This window comes from Phocoena phocoena, chromosome 18, assembly GCF_963924675.1.
Source record: "Phocoena phocoena chromosome 18, mPhoPho1.1, whole genome shotgun sequence".
NCBI classification, from domain to species: domain Eukaryota; kingdom Metazoa; phylum Chordata; class Mammalia; order Artiodactyla; family Phocoenidae; genus Phocoena; species Phocoena phocoena.
The window spans coordinates 14,442,381-14,460,370 of NC_089236.1; the positions used below are offsets into that span (position 1 = coordinate 14,442,381).

Genomic DNA, 17,990 nt, shown 5'->3' on the forward strand with positions numbered 1-17,990 from the left:
CAGTCATGAAACCTTAAAATTGGAGCATTTTAAGGACAAACTGAAGGATGAGAACTATGGCAGAAAATATGCCTGAATCAGAAAAAGAAAATGAAAAATTTGAAGCAGCTTTCAAAATTCATGAGGTTTCAGAGAAAAGAGAGAAATCAGGAACTCTTTCCATGTGAGAAGCCTCAATGCCTAAAAATCAAGGACTAGGCAGTAAAGCAGGTAACAGAAGGTGCAAAGAAAAGGCGCAGGGAGTCATGATTAAAAAGAGATAGGAAATGTGGGATCGATGCTTCAAAGTCCCTGAGAGAAATACACAGGAGAGACAGTACATGTTACTAGGACTTCCACAGAGAAATAACAATGAAAGGTAAAAATTTCATACTCGATTTCTCAGCCTTTGTAGAAAACAGAGCATGGACATGTGCTTTAGGTTCAACTAAGCAGACACACAAATGTAGAAACAAAACCTGAGGACACAAAGAAATTGGCACTGCAGGGAATCAAGAGAAACTGACACAAAAAGCATAGATGGGGACAACTCCTCAGGAGGTGGTAGAATTTTAAACAACAGTCTCCAGAGACAGCACCGGCAGTTGTGCGGTGGAGGCATCCTAAAGTTCAAGGTCAGTGGGTGAAGTGACCTGTCGGTCCAGGCTTCAGCAGTAATGACACTGGGGTCCACAATGAGCTGTTCTCTGGAGTGATTTTGATGATGGCAATGTGTCCCCAGCTTCCTTTTGTTTCCCCATGTTCTCTTCCAAGTGTGGTCCTTCATCCTTGCTATTAATTTTGAGACTTACCCAAAATCCTCTTGTCAAATAAATTTCTATTTAAGTCAGCCCCAGTCAGTTCCTATTCATTGCAATGAAGAACTCTAATTCCATTTTTAGTTTTTTAAGGAAACTCCATACTCTTCTCCATAGTGGCTGCACCAGTTTACATCCCACCAACAGTGCAGGAAGGTTCCCTTTTCTCCACACCCTCTCCAGCATTTACTGTTTGTAGGCTTTTTGATGATGGCCATCCTGACCAGTGTAAGGTGATACCTCATTGTAGTTTTGATTTGCATTTCTCTAATAATTAGGGATGTTGAGCATCTTTTCATGTGCCTGTTGGCCACCTGTATGTCTCTGGAGAAATGTCTATTTAGGTCTTCTGCCCATATTTTGATTGGTTGTTTGTTTGTTTTGATATTTAGCTGTATGAGCTGCTTGTATATTTTGGATATTAAGCCCTTGTAGGTTGCATCATTTGCAGATATTTTCTCCCATTCCGTAGGTTGCCTTTTCATTTTGTTCATGGTTTCCTTTGCTGTGTAAGAGCTTATAAGTTCGAGTAAGCCCCATTTATTTATTTTTGCTTTTATTTCTTTTGTCTTGAGAGACTGATCTAAGAAAACGTTATGATTATGTCAGAGCATTTTTGGCCCATGTTCTCTTCTAGAAGTTTTAAGTTTCATGTCTTATATTTAAGTCTTTCAGTCATTTTGAGTTCATTTTTGTATGATACAGCAATCTCACTCCTGGGCATATATCTGGAAAAGACGAAAACTCTAATTTGAAAAGATGCACGCACCTCAATGTTCACTGCAGCACTATTTACAATAGCCAAGACATGGAAGCAACCTAAGTGTCCATCAACAGATGAATGGATAAAGAAGATTTATACAATGGAATATAACTCAGCCATAAAAAGGAATGAAATAATGTCATTTGCAGCAACATGGATGGACCTAGAGATTATCATACTAAGTGAAGTAAGTCAGACAGAGAAAGACAAATATCATATAATGTCACTTATATGTGGAATCTAAAAACAGATACAAATGAATTTATTTATAAACCAGAAATAGACTCACAGACATAGAAAACAAACTTACAGTTATCAAAGGGGAAGAAGGGGAGGAATAAATGAGGAGCTTGGGATAACTATATGCAAAATAGATAAACGACAAGGTCCTACTGTATAGCACAGGGAACTATATTCAATACCTTGAAATAACCTATAATAGAAAAGAATCTGAAAAATAATTTATATATATACATATATATAACTGAATCACTTTGCTGTACAGCAGAAACTAACACAACATTGTAAATCAACTACACTTCAAAAGAAAAAAACTCTAACTTATAAAGCTGTAAAACTTTACTTCGGGACTTCCCTGGTGGTGCAGTGGTTGGCAGTCTGCCTGCCAATGCAGGGGACACAGGTTCAATCCCTGATCCGGGAAGATCCCACATGCTGTAGAGCAGCTAAACCCGTGTGCCACAACTACTGAGCCTGTCCTCTAGAGCCCGTGAGCCATAACTACTGAGCCTGTGCTCTAGAGCCTGTGCTCTAGAGCCCGTGCTCTGCAACAAGAGAAGCCCACACACCACAACGAAGAGTAGCCCACACTCGCCGCAACTAGAGAAAAGCCCGTGCGCAGCAATGAAGACCCAACACAGCCAAAATTAATAAAATTAAAAAAACACAAAAACTTCATTTCAATACTTTTCACTCAGTAAGCCTTTCATCAGCTCATATATTGTGTACGATATTGTGCTGGAAACCAGGAGGGCAAAGTCCCCATCATCCAGGTACTTAGAGTCTAGTGGAGGAACACAAAACTTAAGTAAATTTAAAAATAATTGTATGACACAAGTTATTAGAGGTGTTGTATTATATTAAGTGCTATGGAATTTGCATGACATATCAATTAATTCTGCCCAAGGCCAGATGGGGAGCTATGTGAAGGTACAGAGAAGAAGTGATATTTGAGTGGAGCCAGAAGGACAAATAGGATTTCACCAGTTTCCCAGGAGCACACATTCCTGGAAGAGTGAGTTGTATGAGCCAATGTATGGGGACTTAAAAGTTTGGGATGTGTTTGTGGCCCCAAAAATACAGGTGGCTTGAGTGTTATAATCACAAACAAGTACCTAGAAATAAAACTACAGTGATAACTCTGAGATCTGATTATGAAGGTATGTGTACACCATACTAAAAAGTTATTTTATTCAATAACTGCTATCATGGTTTTTAAAGCAAAAAAGTGATAGGACCAAATCTGTTTTCGAGAAATAGTGCTGGTGTCAGTGCAAAGGTAGTAAGAACAGTGTCAAGGCAACACCGACACAGAATACATTTGAAAGTTTGGCTGCAAAAGTTTTTGCCTACATTCCAAGTGAGAGGTGTACACAACTCAAAATGAAAACTGAGGAAGCAGTAGTAGAATTTGAAAACTACTGCCAACTTAGCTGGTAACTAACGATGAGATGTGAGGTAGCCTTATGTCCTCGGAAAGACTTCTGTAGGCTTGGATTACTCATCATAAACAGAATACTAATGACATGATAAAATGGTAATGATCCCTATGCTGCAGGGTAGTTATGCAGATAACAATAGTGTATTAAAAGGATCCAGCATTGAGCCTGATTCTCAATAAATTTGGACACTAAATAATAGAAGCTATTGTTTTTAATACAGGGAAGAATGTAGAGGACTGAGCATTCTATTTTATTCTGTGATTCACCAGACATGGCTTTAATAAATGCCATATTATACTTTGATGAAGTCACAGTGACCAAAATGATGTGACTTCCACTTATTTCAGAAGCCAAAGAGCAGGAAAGCTTTAATAACTAACCAAAGGGGAAGAGGGGGAAATTGAAGTGGCCCTCCTTTCAACGGCTACTTGGAAGGTAAGAATGTCCACGTTTTACACTTCAGCATGGTTCTTCTGTGGTTATATAAAAATGCTTTCCCACATGCCGCGGAGCAACTAAGCCTGTGCGCCGCAACTACTGAGCCTGCGCTCTAGAGCCTTCGAGCCACAACTACTGAGCCTGCGCTCTAGAGCCTTCGAGCCACAACTACTGAGCCTGCGCTCTAGAGCCTTCGAGCCACAACTACTGAGCCCATGTGCCACAACTACTGAAGCCCACGCACCTAGAGCCCATGCTCCGCAGCAAAGAGAAGCCACCACAATGGAAGCCCACGCACCGCAACGAAGAGTAGCCCCCACTTGCCACAACTAGAGAAAGCCACGTGAAGAAACGAAGACCCAACGCAGCCAAAAACAAACAAATAAATAAATTTATTAAAAAATGCTTTGTTATATAAAAATGCTTTACTCTTTTACATGCATGTATTTGCTCTCCCATTAAATTAAAATATTTAAGTCAGAGTCTGTCTCTAATACTTTCAGTGTCTACTATATTAAGGAAGTTCAATACACATAAATATCTTTTACATTTTCAATAAAAGAAAACCTTTATCTTCAATAAAAATTGTTATATATAAATATCACATATACACATATATAAATATGTACATATATAAAACCTAGGTCTCTAATGAGGCTTACCTGAATATTTATTTTAACTGTTGGAAAATACTGATTTGAACTGTTGAAAAGTATTGATTTCAAGCCCTTAACTTAGTATTTACAGTTAGCCTTATAAAAGAATGATAGATGAACATTAAAAAATATACAAATTGCTTTAAATATATTTAAATTTTACAATAATTTCCCTGTCTTCATCCTACTATATCATCCTAATTTTCAAATTATTTTGTTTCCTTTTTTTTTTTACAATTGCAAATTCAGAGAAGTACAAATAAACACAGAAAAGTAGGCCATAATTACCTTACCTTAATAACCGCTGTTGACATACTAAGTAACCCACGGGGAAGATTAGAAAATTCAGTCCATTTGGAAAGGTACAAAATGAAAATTGGAAGCCTCTCTTCCAAAGGAATGTCATCCTGGAAAAAAAAAAAAGGCCTAAATTTACATGTACCTCTATTTCACACACACACCACACAAGTGATCACACTATACACACTGTAACTCGCCTTGCTTTTTCACATACTATATTTTGGAATTCTTTCCACATCTTCATTTAAATCTCCTTCATAGCAGGAAACAGTTACAAAGTATTCTAAAGTGAATTTAACTAGAGTTAGCTTTTACTGAACACAGTTGCCCAGGCACAGGCCTCAGTGTATTTTACTTAAGTCTAGCTCAGACTTTCACAGATTCAGGACCCCGAAGTTCCTTTAATCCCATAAACCGTAATTCCCAAACTCCAAACCTGATTTGAATTTCAGTCCACTTTGCAAAATCTCGCGTTACTCTCCTCTCACCCGGCGGGTCTTGCTCCGCCTCCCCCAACTTCTCTACCCTCCCAGCAGCTGTTACCACTCCTAGCAGCCTGGCGGCACAGGAGTGGGCGAAAGCCGAGCCTTCCGAGGGCGCATGCGCGGCAGATGCGCGCCTGCGCGGCAAACGCGCGCCTGCGCGCTATGGGGCTGCGGGCGCGTCAGTGCTCTGGGCTAAGGTGGCTGGGGCCGAGTTGGGGGGCGGGACGCGCGGCGCTATGGCCGAGGGCAGCGGGGAAGTAGTAGCAGTGCCCGCCACCGGGGCTGCCAACGGCCTCAACAATGGGGCCGGCGGGCCCTCGGCGCAGACTAACAACCCGCTGTCGCGGAAACTGCGTAAGATCCTGGACACACGGCTGGACAACGACAAGGTGAGCGGGACTGGCGGGGTCGAGGGTGCTGCGTCGTCTGCGGGTCGGACCCGGGCTGGGGGCGGTGTCTGTCCGGCGCCCTCGGGCTCGTCCCTGTCCCCGCCGCGGAGGGGACCCCAGGCCCGCGGGACCCGCTGCGCTGCCGCGTGGGGCAGGTGAGAAAGGGGAGGCCGAGGAGCCCCTGGAAGAGCAAAGAGGTTTCCTGGGTGTTGCCCCATATTTAATTAAAACTGTTCTTCGAAGACTCTGGATCGGGAAGGCAAACGGTGAAGTCCCCTGCTCCCGCAGGTGTCGGGGGTCTGAGCAGGGAGGGGAGAGGAGAGCCCCAGGCAGGAGAAGAAAAATGCAAAAGAGCAAACTACAAAATAAGATAACGCGAATGGGGAGCTTAGGGGGAACAGGAGGTCAGGGCTAAGCATCCTTGAGCCTTTCCATTGACAGGTGAAAACAATTAAAATAATTTGCAGCGCGAAAGGGCTACCACCTGCTCATGGCTACTAGTTTTTGTTGTGAGCCAAGCACTGTCTATGATGTAATGGGCTCATGCTGTATTTCTTTACAGGATAGTTTATCCTCTCCCAAGTACCTCCTGAAACTTAGATTGGACTTTCCATCTCCCGTGGTAGCAGATTATCTCTTCTGTATCACTGAGTCGCTAGGTATATTGGTCATGCCATGGTGGCATAAAGAAAAAAGAATGTGTATAAGTGAGAGTTTTATAGATAAGTTTCTATCTAAAATTTTTAGATAAGTTTCATAGATAAATTTTTATTTTTATACATATTTTAGACTATGTTTAAGTGAGAGTTTTACAGATACATTTTTATAGATAAAAATAGAATTTTTAATCTATAGATATAGAATTTTTATCTATAAAAATTTTATTTTTATAGATAAATTTTTAGGTAACTGACAGTAAGCTGTCAATAAGAATTGGTGTGTAAAAAATAGCATTACACTATAATGAGTAAGAAAGGTTGGCTCTGGGACCACCACTTATTAGATATAACCACCAAATTGGTGCATCATGGTTTCAATAAGTCCCTTAACTTCTGTGGGCTTATGTTAAGTTTCTAAATTGGGAATACTGCCAGTAACCTCCTCAGGGTTGTTGTGTAGGTTCAATGAGAGAATCCAGGAGAAATGCTCAGCACAGTGCCGCAGCAGTTATTTCTTGTTAAATGTTAATTCACTTTTTAAAAATTTATTTATTTTTGGCTGCATTGGGTCTTCGTTGCTGCGCGCTGGCTTTCTCTAGTTTCGGCGAGCGGGGGCTACTCTTGTGGTGCGCGGGCTTCTCATTGTGGTGGCTTCTCTTGTTGCGGAGCATGTGCTCTAGGCGTGTGGGCTTCATTAGTTGTGGCGCACGGGCTCTAGAGTACAGGCTTATTAGTAGTTGTGGCGCACAGACTCAGTTGCTCCGCGGCATGTGGGATCTTCCCGGACCAGGGTTCAAACCCATGTCCCCTGCATTGGCAGGCAGATTCTTAACCACTGCGCTGCCAGGGAAGTCCCAAGAATTTCCACTTTTTTTCAATGGCTATATCATAATGTCTTTAAACCAATCCTTTTTAGATGGACATTACGGTTTTTTCTAATCTTTGCAGTTCCAAACAATTCTGCATTGAATAACGTATATATGTCACAATGCACAAGTAAGTATGTCCTTATTGTGTCTCAGAAATAAGTTTACTGTTCAGTAATGTGAAGGTCATCCAGTATATTTTGGATTGTGTAATGGAAACAAATTATTTGGAAATGATTTCATTAAATTTTTGCTTGAGATTAGAAAAACATTTGAAAATCGGTCCCAATAATATTCTTTTATTATCAATTATGTAGGAGATGTTGGAAGCTCTCAAGGCACTCTCAACCTTTTTTGTTGAAAATAGTTTGCGCACTCGAAGAAATTTACGTGGAGATATTGAACGCAGAAGTTTAGCCATCAATGAAGAGTTTGTAAGCATTTTCAAGGAAGTGAAGGAAGTATGTAAACTTTTCACTTACCATTTATTGAGAGCTTACTATATGCCTGGCTCTGTGCTGAGCTTCTCTATGGATAGAGTTGATATGTTTGCAACTCGTGTACCGTGCTCAGATAGAAATTTAGCTACTTACTCCAGCAGCTTCTAGGTCTTTCTCTGGATTAGTGTGATTTCTAAATCTCTAACCTCCACTAGTGCTGCTTTTTGGAAAGTTGTAACATATGTTCCAGGATATTCTTTTAGGAATCTTAGCTTTTGAAACAAACAAACAAAAAATAGCACTTCTCTGAGTGGTTTTCCAGTAGAAATAGTCCCTCACTGAATAAACCTCCCTTAGATAACCACTTCTCCATGATGAATTAGGATTGAGTTACTTTACTGCATCCTAAATTATGAAATTTTCAGATTAATTAGGATCAATGACTTCAGTTAATAAATAATGTTTCATTACACTTGAGTGAGCCGTTTACTCACCATAGGGTGAAAATGAATTTTATTTATTATGTTATATTTTATTTATGTATTATATAATACTTCATTAATTATGTTAATATTACTGAGTGATATTACATAGTTAATAGTTCTGTGTGAGTTGTATGAAAGTGTCATACATGGTTCTAGTGAGACAGATTATTTTTAACAGTGTAGTAGGATTTCATTGGCTGAAGGCTAATAATCTGGAAGATTAAAAGGGAAGTTTGGTAGTGTTCGTAAAAATAGGGAGAGATAGTAGTGATGAGCACATCTAAACTGTACTCTCTAAACACCATTTCCCTCTGGAAGAAAGTACCAAAGTGAGGAGGCTGTACAAGACTACTGGGAAGTGTCAAAAGGACTCTGGAGCTAACTTAGGTTTCCGCTGGCGTAATATAGGTGATTTGAGCATCAGTAGGAATGACTGCAGTGGACTGAAACACAGCAAGCATATTTGAATCCATGAGTTCATAATGATACTAAAAACCAACAGAACCCTCACTGGTTATCTTAGGTGGATATGAGGGAACCAACTTATCGTTTTTAAAACAACTAAATAAAAGGAAAGAGTCAAGCATTTATCCTGTCTTTGGTACCAACTATATACAGTTGTTGAGGCAAGGCTTCCCTTTATAGTAATATTCCACTTACTAAATGAAGAAATGATAGAAGATTTTGTAACCACTGTTTAAAGGATCTAGCTCAGGGTTTCTTAGTCTTGGCACTATTGACATTTGGGGCCAGATAGTTGTTGAGGGTTGTCTTCTGCTTTGTAGGATGTTTGGCAGCATCCCTGGCCTCTGTCCACTATATACCAGGAGCACCACCTTTCCTCAAGTTGTTCCAGCCAAAAATGTTTCCAAACATTGCCAGATGCCTCCTTGGGGGACAAATTTGCCCAAGTTGAAACCACTATCATCAGTAACTGCTTATCTCACAAAAAGAAACAGTCATATATGTGACTGCTAACAAAGGTATACAACATCACCTGTGAAGAATTCTTGCAAGAAAATTGGACCAGAATATAATCAAGCTTCTAGATCTAATTGCAAGTTTATAGGAAATACTGGGGACAGAGGAGTATGTTAACAGTATGAAGAAGCAGTCAGCAGGTCTGGTGTGCTGGGAACTGTGCAGGCAAATGAACTGGTTTCTTCAACAAATAAATCGTAAGAGAAAGACACTTTATTTAAAGAAATAAAGGAAATATCAACCAGTTGATGTTTGTGAATATCATTGGGTTCCCAACTTGAACAAATTATTAAAAAAACTGAAACAACTGGGAAAATTTGAACACTGAATAGAAATTTGATATTAAGGGATTATTGTTGAATGTTTAGATGGGTAAATGGCATTTTTTTTTGAGTTCTCTTAGAAGTGCATACTGATATGTTTATGGATGAAATGATATGCTATCTGGAATTCAAAATAATTCAGCTTGGGGAGGGAGAAAGTGGATGGGAAGAGAGTTAGAAAGTGGGTACAGAGGTAGATTAAACAAGAGTGGTCATGAGTTGCTAATTGTTAAAGCCGTGTGATGTGTACATAGGCATTCACATTATCTCAACTTTTAGATAATTTTGGAATTTTTCCATAATAAAAGATTTCTTTAAAGGTTATCATACTGCAATTGTATTTAACAACCTGTAATTTAATCGGGAATAAAAGGCAGTTTGAGTTCAAATGAAGGCTTTACATACAAGCAATGTAAAGGTTCTTGAATTACAATTTAGCAAATCTCTGCATTTAAGTCATATATTAAGAGATGTAATTTCTATTATTTTACAAATCAGATTCATTCAGTGTACTATAGTAGCTAAAGTAAATATTAGGAGTAGTTATTCTTGACCTTGTTGGCTGATAAAATGTCATAGTGCTAGTCTTATACAGTGAGATTTAAGAAAATAGATTAATTTGCCTATTAGTACCTATTTGCTATTGCTGACATTAATTGCTATTTTGAAATCATTCTTTTATTGTTTAAAGCAGTTTAGCACTTAACTAATCTGATTTACATTCTATTAATGGTAAGATACAGAGAGTAACATTTGAAAATGTCTGGTGCTATGATTTTTATAATTCAAAGTACTTTATATAGAGAAAGGAAAAAATGTAATTCTGGAACTAGGATGTATGCTCATATTCTTGTAAGTGATTTCCTAACTCTGGTTCATCCTTACATTTTGTTCGTAGTCCTGCTTGGTTGCTTTCTTATCTCTTGCCCTATGATTGGCCCATCCCTTCATAAAACTGTCATGTTTTCATTTGAAGGTTTGGGCATTGTGTTGAAAGAGACCATAGTAAGACCATGTCTCCCACTGAAACTTTCTTTCCTTGCATATCTTTCTGTTGTGTTACACTGAATTGAATTGGGAAAAAGAAGATAATAGTGCAGTATGAAGTTAAATATAATTCTGTGATATCATTTTTTTTATATTAAGAGATTGGTTCAGTAAAGATTGTAGAGAATGATTTAGTAAAGAGTTTGGAGCCTGGGAGGCCTGTTGGAAGACCGTTTTTTATCAGTCCATACAGGAGAAAGCAATTGAACTGAACTCAAGTAGTAGCTGTTTGGGTTGTAAAAAAAGAAATGGATAAGATGTACATAATAAGGGCTATAAATGATAGACCTTAGTGACCAGCTAAATTCTTGCATATGTGGAGGGGGCTGGAGGTGGGAGTATATAGGGAAAGAATGTTACTGGGAGACTTACCAGATTTTTGGCATGATCTAATATGTGATTACTTTCAACCATACAGGAGGAGGCACTATTGTTTATTGGGTTTTCAAATTTTCTTGTTTTTTATTAATTAAAAGTTATAAATAATTCATTATAGAAAAGATAAATAATAAAGTCAGACATAGAAGGAACTAGCGATATTACTTATGATTCTACTACACAGAAATAACCTGTCAGTATTTTATTGTATAGCCCTTCATAGTCTTCCCTGTGTTCTTCTGCACACATATATATGTATTGCTTTATAAGCCTTCTTTTAGCTTTATATAGACATCTTTCCATGCTAATTTACACACACACACACACACACACACACACACACACACACAGATATTATCGTTGTTAATGTATGCACGGGTTTCCATTGTATGGTTGGAAACATTTCCCATTTTCCATTTGTTTTAGGCAACTCTGTGTTGATCATCTCTTACATATATTGCACACTTATCTGATTAATTTCTTAGGATAAATTCTTAGTATGAGAATTTCTGAATAAACAGGTATTCATATTCTTAAAGCATTTGCCATTTTCCTATTGTCAGACCCTCTAAAAAGAATATACTAGGTTTTTTTTTTTTACATCTTTTCTTATACTAGATATTATTCTTTTTAATCATTTTCAGTCTTAAATATGGGATCTTTTGTCATGCTTTGGCAAGAAAGGGACAAAAATAAGGATTTGGCTAAGAGGAGAAATTTCTTTAACTATATATATACTGCTTGATGTTACTTTTTTCATTTTCAGGAACTTGAAAGCATACATGAAGATGTTCAGGCAATGAACAGTTGTTGTCAAGATATGACATGTCGCCTACAGGTACTGTATAATGTCTGGATTTTAGCCTAGTTCCTGATAAGCTTTCAGAAATTGCTAGCTAGGTCTACAAAATGTGTGGATATCTGATACATCATGCCCTGTAGGATGTTTGAATATAAATATCATGCTTATGTTTTTTAACTATAAATGTCTTTGTGTCTCTTTGGTGATGGTTTACTAATATTGCACAGTTAACTCCAGAAGCCTTTATATTTTGATCTTGCCAGTATAGAGATAACTGTGGAATCTTGATAAACTTTTCAATCCCATAATGTTCAACAAATGCAGCAGAAATAAATTCCTTAGTAGAAAGCCTTAGGAATAATTTCAAACTAATGCTATGCCCAGTAAAGACCCAGCTTAATTATGATTTATGTTCAGCCTAAAAATATCTCAGGAAAATGTTTGTAAGTTTAAGTCTGTTTATTAAAGCAGTTCCAAACCTCTAGTTTGGCTGTAGAGTTAACATTGACCTACATACTTCTTTTTTTTTTTTTTTTTTTTGCGGTACGCGGGCCTCTCACTGTTGTGGCCTCTCCCGTTGCGGAGCACAGGCTCCGGACGCGCAGGCTCAGCGGCCATGGCTCACGGGCCCAGCCGCTCCGCGGCACGTGGGATCCTCCCGGACCGGGGCACGAACCCGTGTCCCCTGCATCGGCAGGCAGACTCTCAACCACTGCGCCACCAGGGAAGCCCTGACCTACATACTTCTGACTCATTTAATGCCCTGTGTTTCTACCTGCCTCACAACCACTCACTTGTTTCTCTTCTCGTTAGTAACTGCCTTAGTTTTGTAGTGTTCCCCAGTTCAGGTCTTTGAGAGAGAATCTCACTGGTTACACTTGTGATTTGTTTCAATTCACTTTATAAATATTTTCCTAATCCTTGAAATACCTTTTCATCAAGTTTTCACTCCTCATCCTTTCAGCTCTGGTTTGGGAGAGAGAGGATTGTTTAGTATGACTTGGCCAGGAACAGCCCTCTGTCCTTTAGATGGGGCTATCTTTAATGTTCTCCAGAATCCTATATGAGGGTTTTCTTTTTTGTATATCCCAACTCTCAAATTTTTATCTCCACCTTGGGTATTTCTGTTGAGTTCCACAACGGCGTATCAGTGACTTAACTTACAGCTTCATTCGGAGGTTTCCTGGTACCTCAACTCAGCATGTCTATAGCCGAAGTCCTCTTCTTCATCCTTACCTGGCTCTGGCAGTGCTTCTGTTCCACTGAGAAGCATCAGGAGCTATTAAATTCCTTAATAAACATCGTTGTGATACCTTTTTCTTTCTTGTAAGCCTTAGCGTTCTGAGTGAGTTCTTCTTATTAAACGTAGTGTATGAGCCTTGAAACATCTATTTCAGGTACTTGGGCCTTTTTTAAACTTTTGAGTTCTGGAGTGTGATCTCATTTGCTATAGTCTGAACTCTAGTAAGTGGCACTATTAGTTTTCTGAAGTTGAAAAAAGTTGAAATGTACTGATAATAGATATGTTTATAATTTTAGGCAGCAAAGGAACAGACTCAAGATTTAATAATAAAAACCACTAAGCTTCAAGCTGAAAGGTAAGTTTTTCTTTACATAATCAACTCTTCATTAATTTGGAGATAACTGGGAAAGAAAATTATAGATAACTTCAAAGTTAAAACAATAATCAAAAACGTGACTCAAAAATGATACAAAGTATGAGGTTGTAAGCTGTTATCCAAGAGTAAAATAAACATAAAACAATAGTTTAGGAACATTGATAATTGGGATGATTGAGAGATTATCCCTCTTTGGAAGTGATGATGCATTGTTTGTTTGCCATAGAATTAAAAAATGACTGCTTTTTAAAATGTGGATTTTTCAAAGTTTTAGTAATTTTATTATCTTTTTCTCATAATTGTCTTTTATTTTTTACTTCCGATTATGCATCTTGCTACAGTCAAGATACAGAACCGTTCCATCACCACACAGGTCTCTCCCATTGGTGCATGGACCACGATGAGAAAAGTTGCAGCCTCAGCTGATGTGAAGAGATGGTTGGCTCTACAGAGCAGCCAACTCTCTAAGGAAAGGCAGGTGCTGGATTTCTGTACTCAGAACTAAGCATGTGCCTTGAGCATCAAATTAGAATGTTTTTAGTATCACAACTAATCTTTTGAAAGAAAAGTTTCCTAGAAAAGAAATTTGCAGTTAGAGACCCACACATAAATTTTTCTGTTAAGTTATTGTTGGCTGACTATAAAAGCATATATGGATTCAACTGAAAATTGTGACTAAAACTAAGAGTAACAGATCACCAATCCTGTTTACAAAGTTTGTGGTCTGAGTTTGTGGTCTGAGTTAAATCTTCCTCTTGCCATCTTTACTGTAGTGTGTAGTACAGTCTCGTAACTAATGATTGGTTTGACTCTCTTTCCTACTGAACTGTGAGCTCCTTGAGAACGATGACAATTTCTTAGTCTCTTTTTGTGTCTCCAATGCGTAACACATTGTAGATTCAATAAATAATTTTGAGTGAATGAATATGAAATATAGCTATTCCAATGTCAGGAAAGGAACATAAAATAAAAAATGAAAAATAAGCATTTTATTGGAGCTCGTAACATGTATGGGACTGGTTAATGTCTGCAGGAGGCAATATTAGAATATTGTCCTTCTGTTCATATGTTGTCAAAACTATTTAAGCAAGGTTGTTTATGTTTATTATTTTAGAAAGCCTATGAAAAAAGTGTTTTGGCCTGGCATGTTTCTGGGAAGCAAACATTTATGGCATTCTAGTATCCCAAGAGCTATGGATTTGATGTGCCAAATGAACATTTGTGTGAATGTATTTTAAGAAAATTACATAGCAGAAATCATAACAGATTCCTGGGTGCTGGCAGAGTTGTTTTTCCATTTTAAAAAATTACCTTTTCCTTTTTAACGAGAAACTTAGACAAGCATTTGGCTTTAGAAATAGAAATTCTGGGGCTCCCCCGGTGGCACAGTGGTTGGGAGCCCGCCTGCCAGCGCAGGGGACACAGGTTTGAGCCCTGGTCCGGGGAGGATCCCACATGCAACAGAGCAGCTGGGCCGGAGCAGCACAGCTACTGAGCCTGCGCTCTGGAGCCCGTGCTCCGCAGCGGGGGAGGCCACCGCAATGAGAAGCCCGCGCACCACGACTAAGACCCAAAATAAATAAAATAAATAAATTAAAAAAAAAAAAAAAAAAGAAATAGAAATTCTATGGGCTTATTTGGATAACATGATATTCTTATTCAGACAAATTTATAAATGATATGAATATTTTTTCCAACTGAGTTAGAAGGAGGTCATTTTGACAGCTGTTGCTCTATAGGTAAAGTTTGGTGTAGAATTGTCTCCACAGAACTGCAGTTTAACATTTGCCCTTAATGTTTAATTGACAGTCAGAAGATGGGTTTCATTGATGATTAGGAAAGGCTATGTCCAGATGAACATACCTCCATATTTTTGAATACCACTGAAATCACTATTTATTATGTATTTTTTTGTCTCATGGAAAGGCCTACCAGCCAAATTTCTGTCTGGACTCAGAAAAACATAGCCTCTGGCTTATGTTTGTTTATTTTTGAGGTGTAGTATGTTAGTGGAAAGAATGTAGACCTTGAAAACCTGAATTCTAATACAAATCTTGGGTAAGAAGTCATTAGATTTTTAATCTTTAACGAGTTATTTCTTAACCTCCCTCAGTCTCAGTTATCACATCTGAAGAAAGGAATAATAAACTGTGTCACAGGGTACAGTCTGCTGACCACACTGTCTGACATACCTCAAGGAGCGTTACCCTTCATATTTCTCCCCCCTTATTAGACAAAGTTGTGTAGCACATCTTGTTTCTACATTGGCTTTGGTGGCTGGAAGTTTAGGCTGTTCTGCCCTTAATTGCGATAGCTTTCCTCAGCTATGTTATTTAAGTTCTCATTCTTTCTCTTTTTCTTTTTTTCTTTTATTTATTTTTGGCTGCGTTGGGTCTTTGTTCCTGGGCGCAGGCTTTCTCTAGTTGGGGCAAGCAGGAGCTCCTCTTAGTTGCAGTGCACGGGCTTCTCATTGCGGTGGCTTCTCTCGTTGTGGAGCACAGGCTGTAGGCACACAGGCTTCAGCAGTTGCAGCACGCGAGCTCAGTAGTTGCGGCACACGGGCCCTAGAGCATGTGGGCTTCAGTAGTTGCAGCGTGTGGGCCCAGGGCATGTGGGCTTCAGTAATGTGGCTTGCGGGCTCTAGAGTACAGGCTCAGTAGTTGTGGCGCATGGGCTTAGTTGCTCCGCGGCATGTGGGATCTTCCCGGACCAGGGCTCGAACCCGTGTCCCCTGCATTGGCAGGTGGATTCTTAACCACTGCGCCACCAGGGAAGTCCCTCTTTCTTTCTTACTACTTTATTTTTTAATGGTTTTGTAATTTTAATTATTTGTTATAAGCTATTTTAATTTAGGTTTTGAAGTTGGTAACACATAAAAATATAAAAAGGATTTATTTTGCACAAATATACATGTAAAAATATAGAGCATATGTGATACATATTCTTTCATTGCCTGGTAAAAAGTTAGGAGAAGGCAGGGGAGCATCACATCTTTCTTCTTTCTTCTCCTTTATGTATGTAAGACTTAAAGAAGAAAATTACAGTCAGGTGTAGTTTCACCACCCAGACATAGCCACTGTTAACAGTTTGGTGTATCTTCTCCCAGAGTTAGTATGTATGCATAGTTACATTTTACTTCACTCACGTAAAATTTCATGTTAGTTTTCCTATATCATTTATTTTTAAAAAACATGTTTTTTAATGTGGCATTGTATTTTTTCTTGTGAATGAACAAGCATTTTTAAATTATCAGATATTGTTTCCATTATTAAACGTAATGGTTTGGTAAGTGTTTTTAAATCATTTTGTGCATTTCAGATTATTTTCTTAGGATAAATTCCTAGAATTTGATTGTAATTAAAGAATCAAATGGTAGAAATTTTAAAAAGTATCTTCATATATATTGCCTAAATTTCTCTCCGGAAAGGTTATGCCAATTTCCAGCTTCATCAGCAATATATGAGAATGTCTATTTTATTAAACCCTGTAGACACTAGATGTTGTCATTAAAAACAGCAATTTTATAGATGAAAAATGGTATCACACTATTTTAATTTACATTTAACCGAATATTGGTAGATCAACCTTGTTTTCATTTTGTTTTGCCATGTATATTTCTTTGCTTTTTTTGTTGTTTTGATCTATATCTTATGCCTCCCCACCCACCCCTTTTTTTTGCTAGCTTTTTTCAATTATTTTGAAATTATTTGGTGGAGATGAGTTTAGAAGTTAGAGTTAAAATATGACAGGGGTATATTTTCAGGAAAAAACCAATACCACAAGATTCATAAATCATGTTCTGGGATGGTTTAAAAGAATCATTATAAAAATGAAATAATCTGTTTATTTTATATACTCAGGCAGTATGTGAATACATGTCCTGAAAATTCCTGTGTATGTGTAAAGTTTCTTTTTAAAAGTACATGGGGGTTGCTGTACGTATTTTTCTGTGACTTGTTTTTTGTACCTATAAGTGCCTTATAGATAATTTTGTGTGACTACATATAGCTCGACCTCATTTTTTATTTGCTGTATATTATTCCACAGTATGCATTTGCCATATTCACTTATGTTTTATATAACTTACATCATATACAGTGATTACATGAATACACATCAAATACTCTTAGAAGTTTTAATTTACAATAACCATTTATGTTTTATTTTAGCATTAATTTCATATACTTTTAATTTAGATACTAAAAGCCCTCCAAAAGTTACCATATTTCATTTGTATTGTACAGTAGGGCAGGGTCTGCCTCATGTGTACCTTTTGTCACCTCAGACCCTAGCTCAGGGCCTTTACACCTTGGAGATCCCTGTTCATGCTACTTGATTGTACAAATACTCCGCAACTTCGTCAAGAATGGTTGTGAAATTTTACCTGGGAAGACTATATATGGTAAAACTAAAGAGTAATGTGATTTAAATAATATCTTGAATTTACAGTTGATCCTTGAGCAATACGGGTTTGAACTGCACAGGTCCACTTATATGTGGGTTTTTTTTCAGTTAATAAGTACTGCAGTCCTACACAGGCCATGGTGGGTTGAATCCTCTGGTGCAGAGGGCTGGCTGTAAAGTTGAATCTGGCTGGTGCAGATTTTCCATTGCACTGGGCAGGGGGTTGGGGGCTGGGGTCGGCGTCCCTGACCCCCATGTTGTTCAAGGGTCAACTGTGCTAGATTTAGTTTAGACAAAATGAACCAATAAAGCGATGAATTTTCCATTGTGCGTGATGAATTGACTATAAAATCCAAAAGAAACTCTCAAAACGTTTTCATTGAAATGGTTAATTTGTATAGTCTCAAGGAATTTTATGAAGTGTTAAAATTGCTTTAAATCCTGTATGATAACAATTTGAGCTTTATCTAAAACAA

General features: G+C 38.1%; 1 protein-coding gene across 1 annotated transcript in view; it reads left to right on the top strand.

The window, feature by feature from the left end:
* The first annotated feature begins 5,342 nt into the window (after positions 1 to 5,342).
* Positions 5,343 to 17,990, top strand: part of COG6 (component of oligomeric golgi complex 6) — a 65,864-nt gene continuing 53,216 nt past the window's right edge. The window contains exons 1-4 of the mRNA XM_065896173.1: positions 5,343 to 5,510; positions 7,353 to 7,496; positions 11,456 to 11,527; positions 13,031 to 13,089. Coding sequence (XP_065752245.1) covers positions 5,358 to 5,510; positions 7,353 to 7,496; positions 11,456 to 11,527; positions 13,031 to 13,089 — 428 coding nt within the window. The 5' untranslated portion in view covers positions 5,343 to 5,357. The remainder of the gene's footprint in view (positions 5,511 to 7,352; positions 7,497 to 11,455; positions 11,528 to 13,030; positions 13,090 to 17,990) is intronic.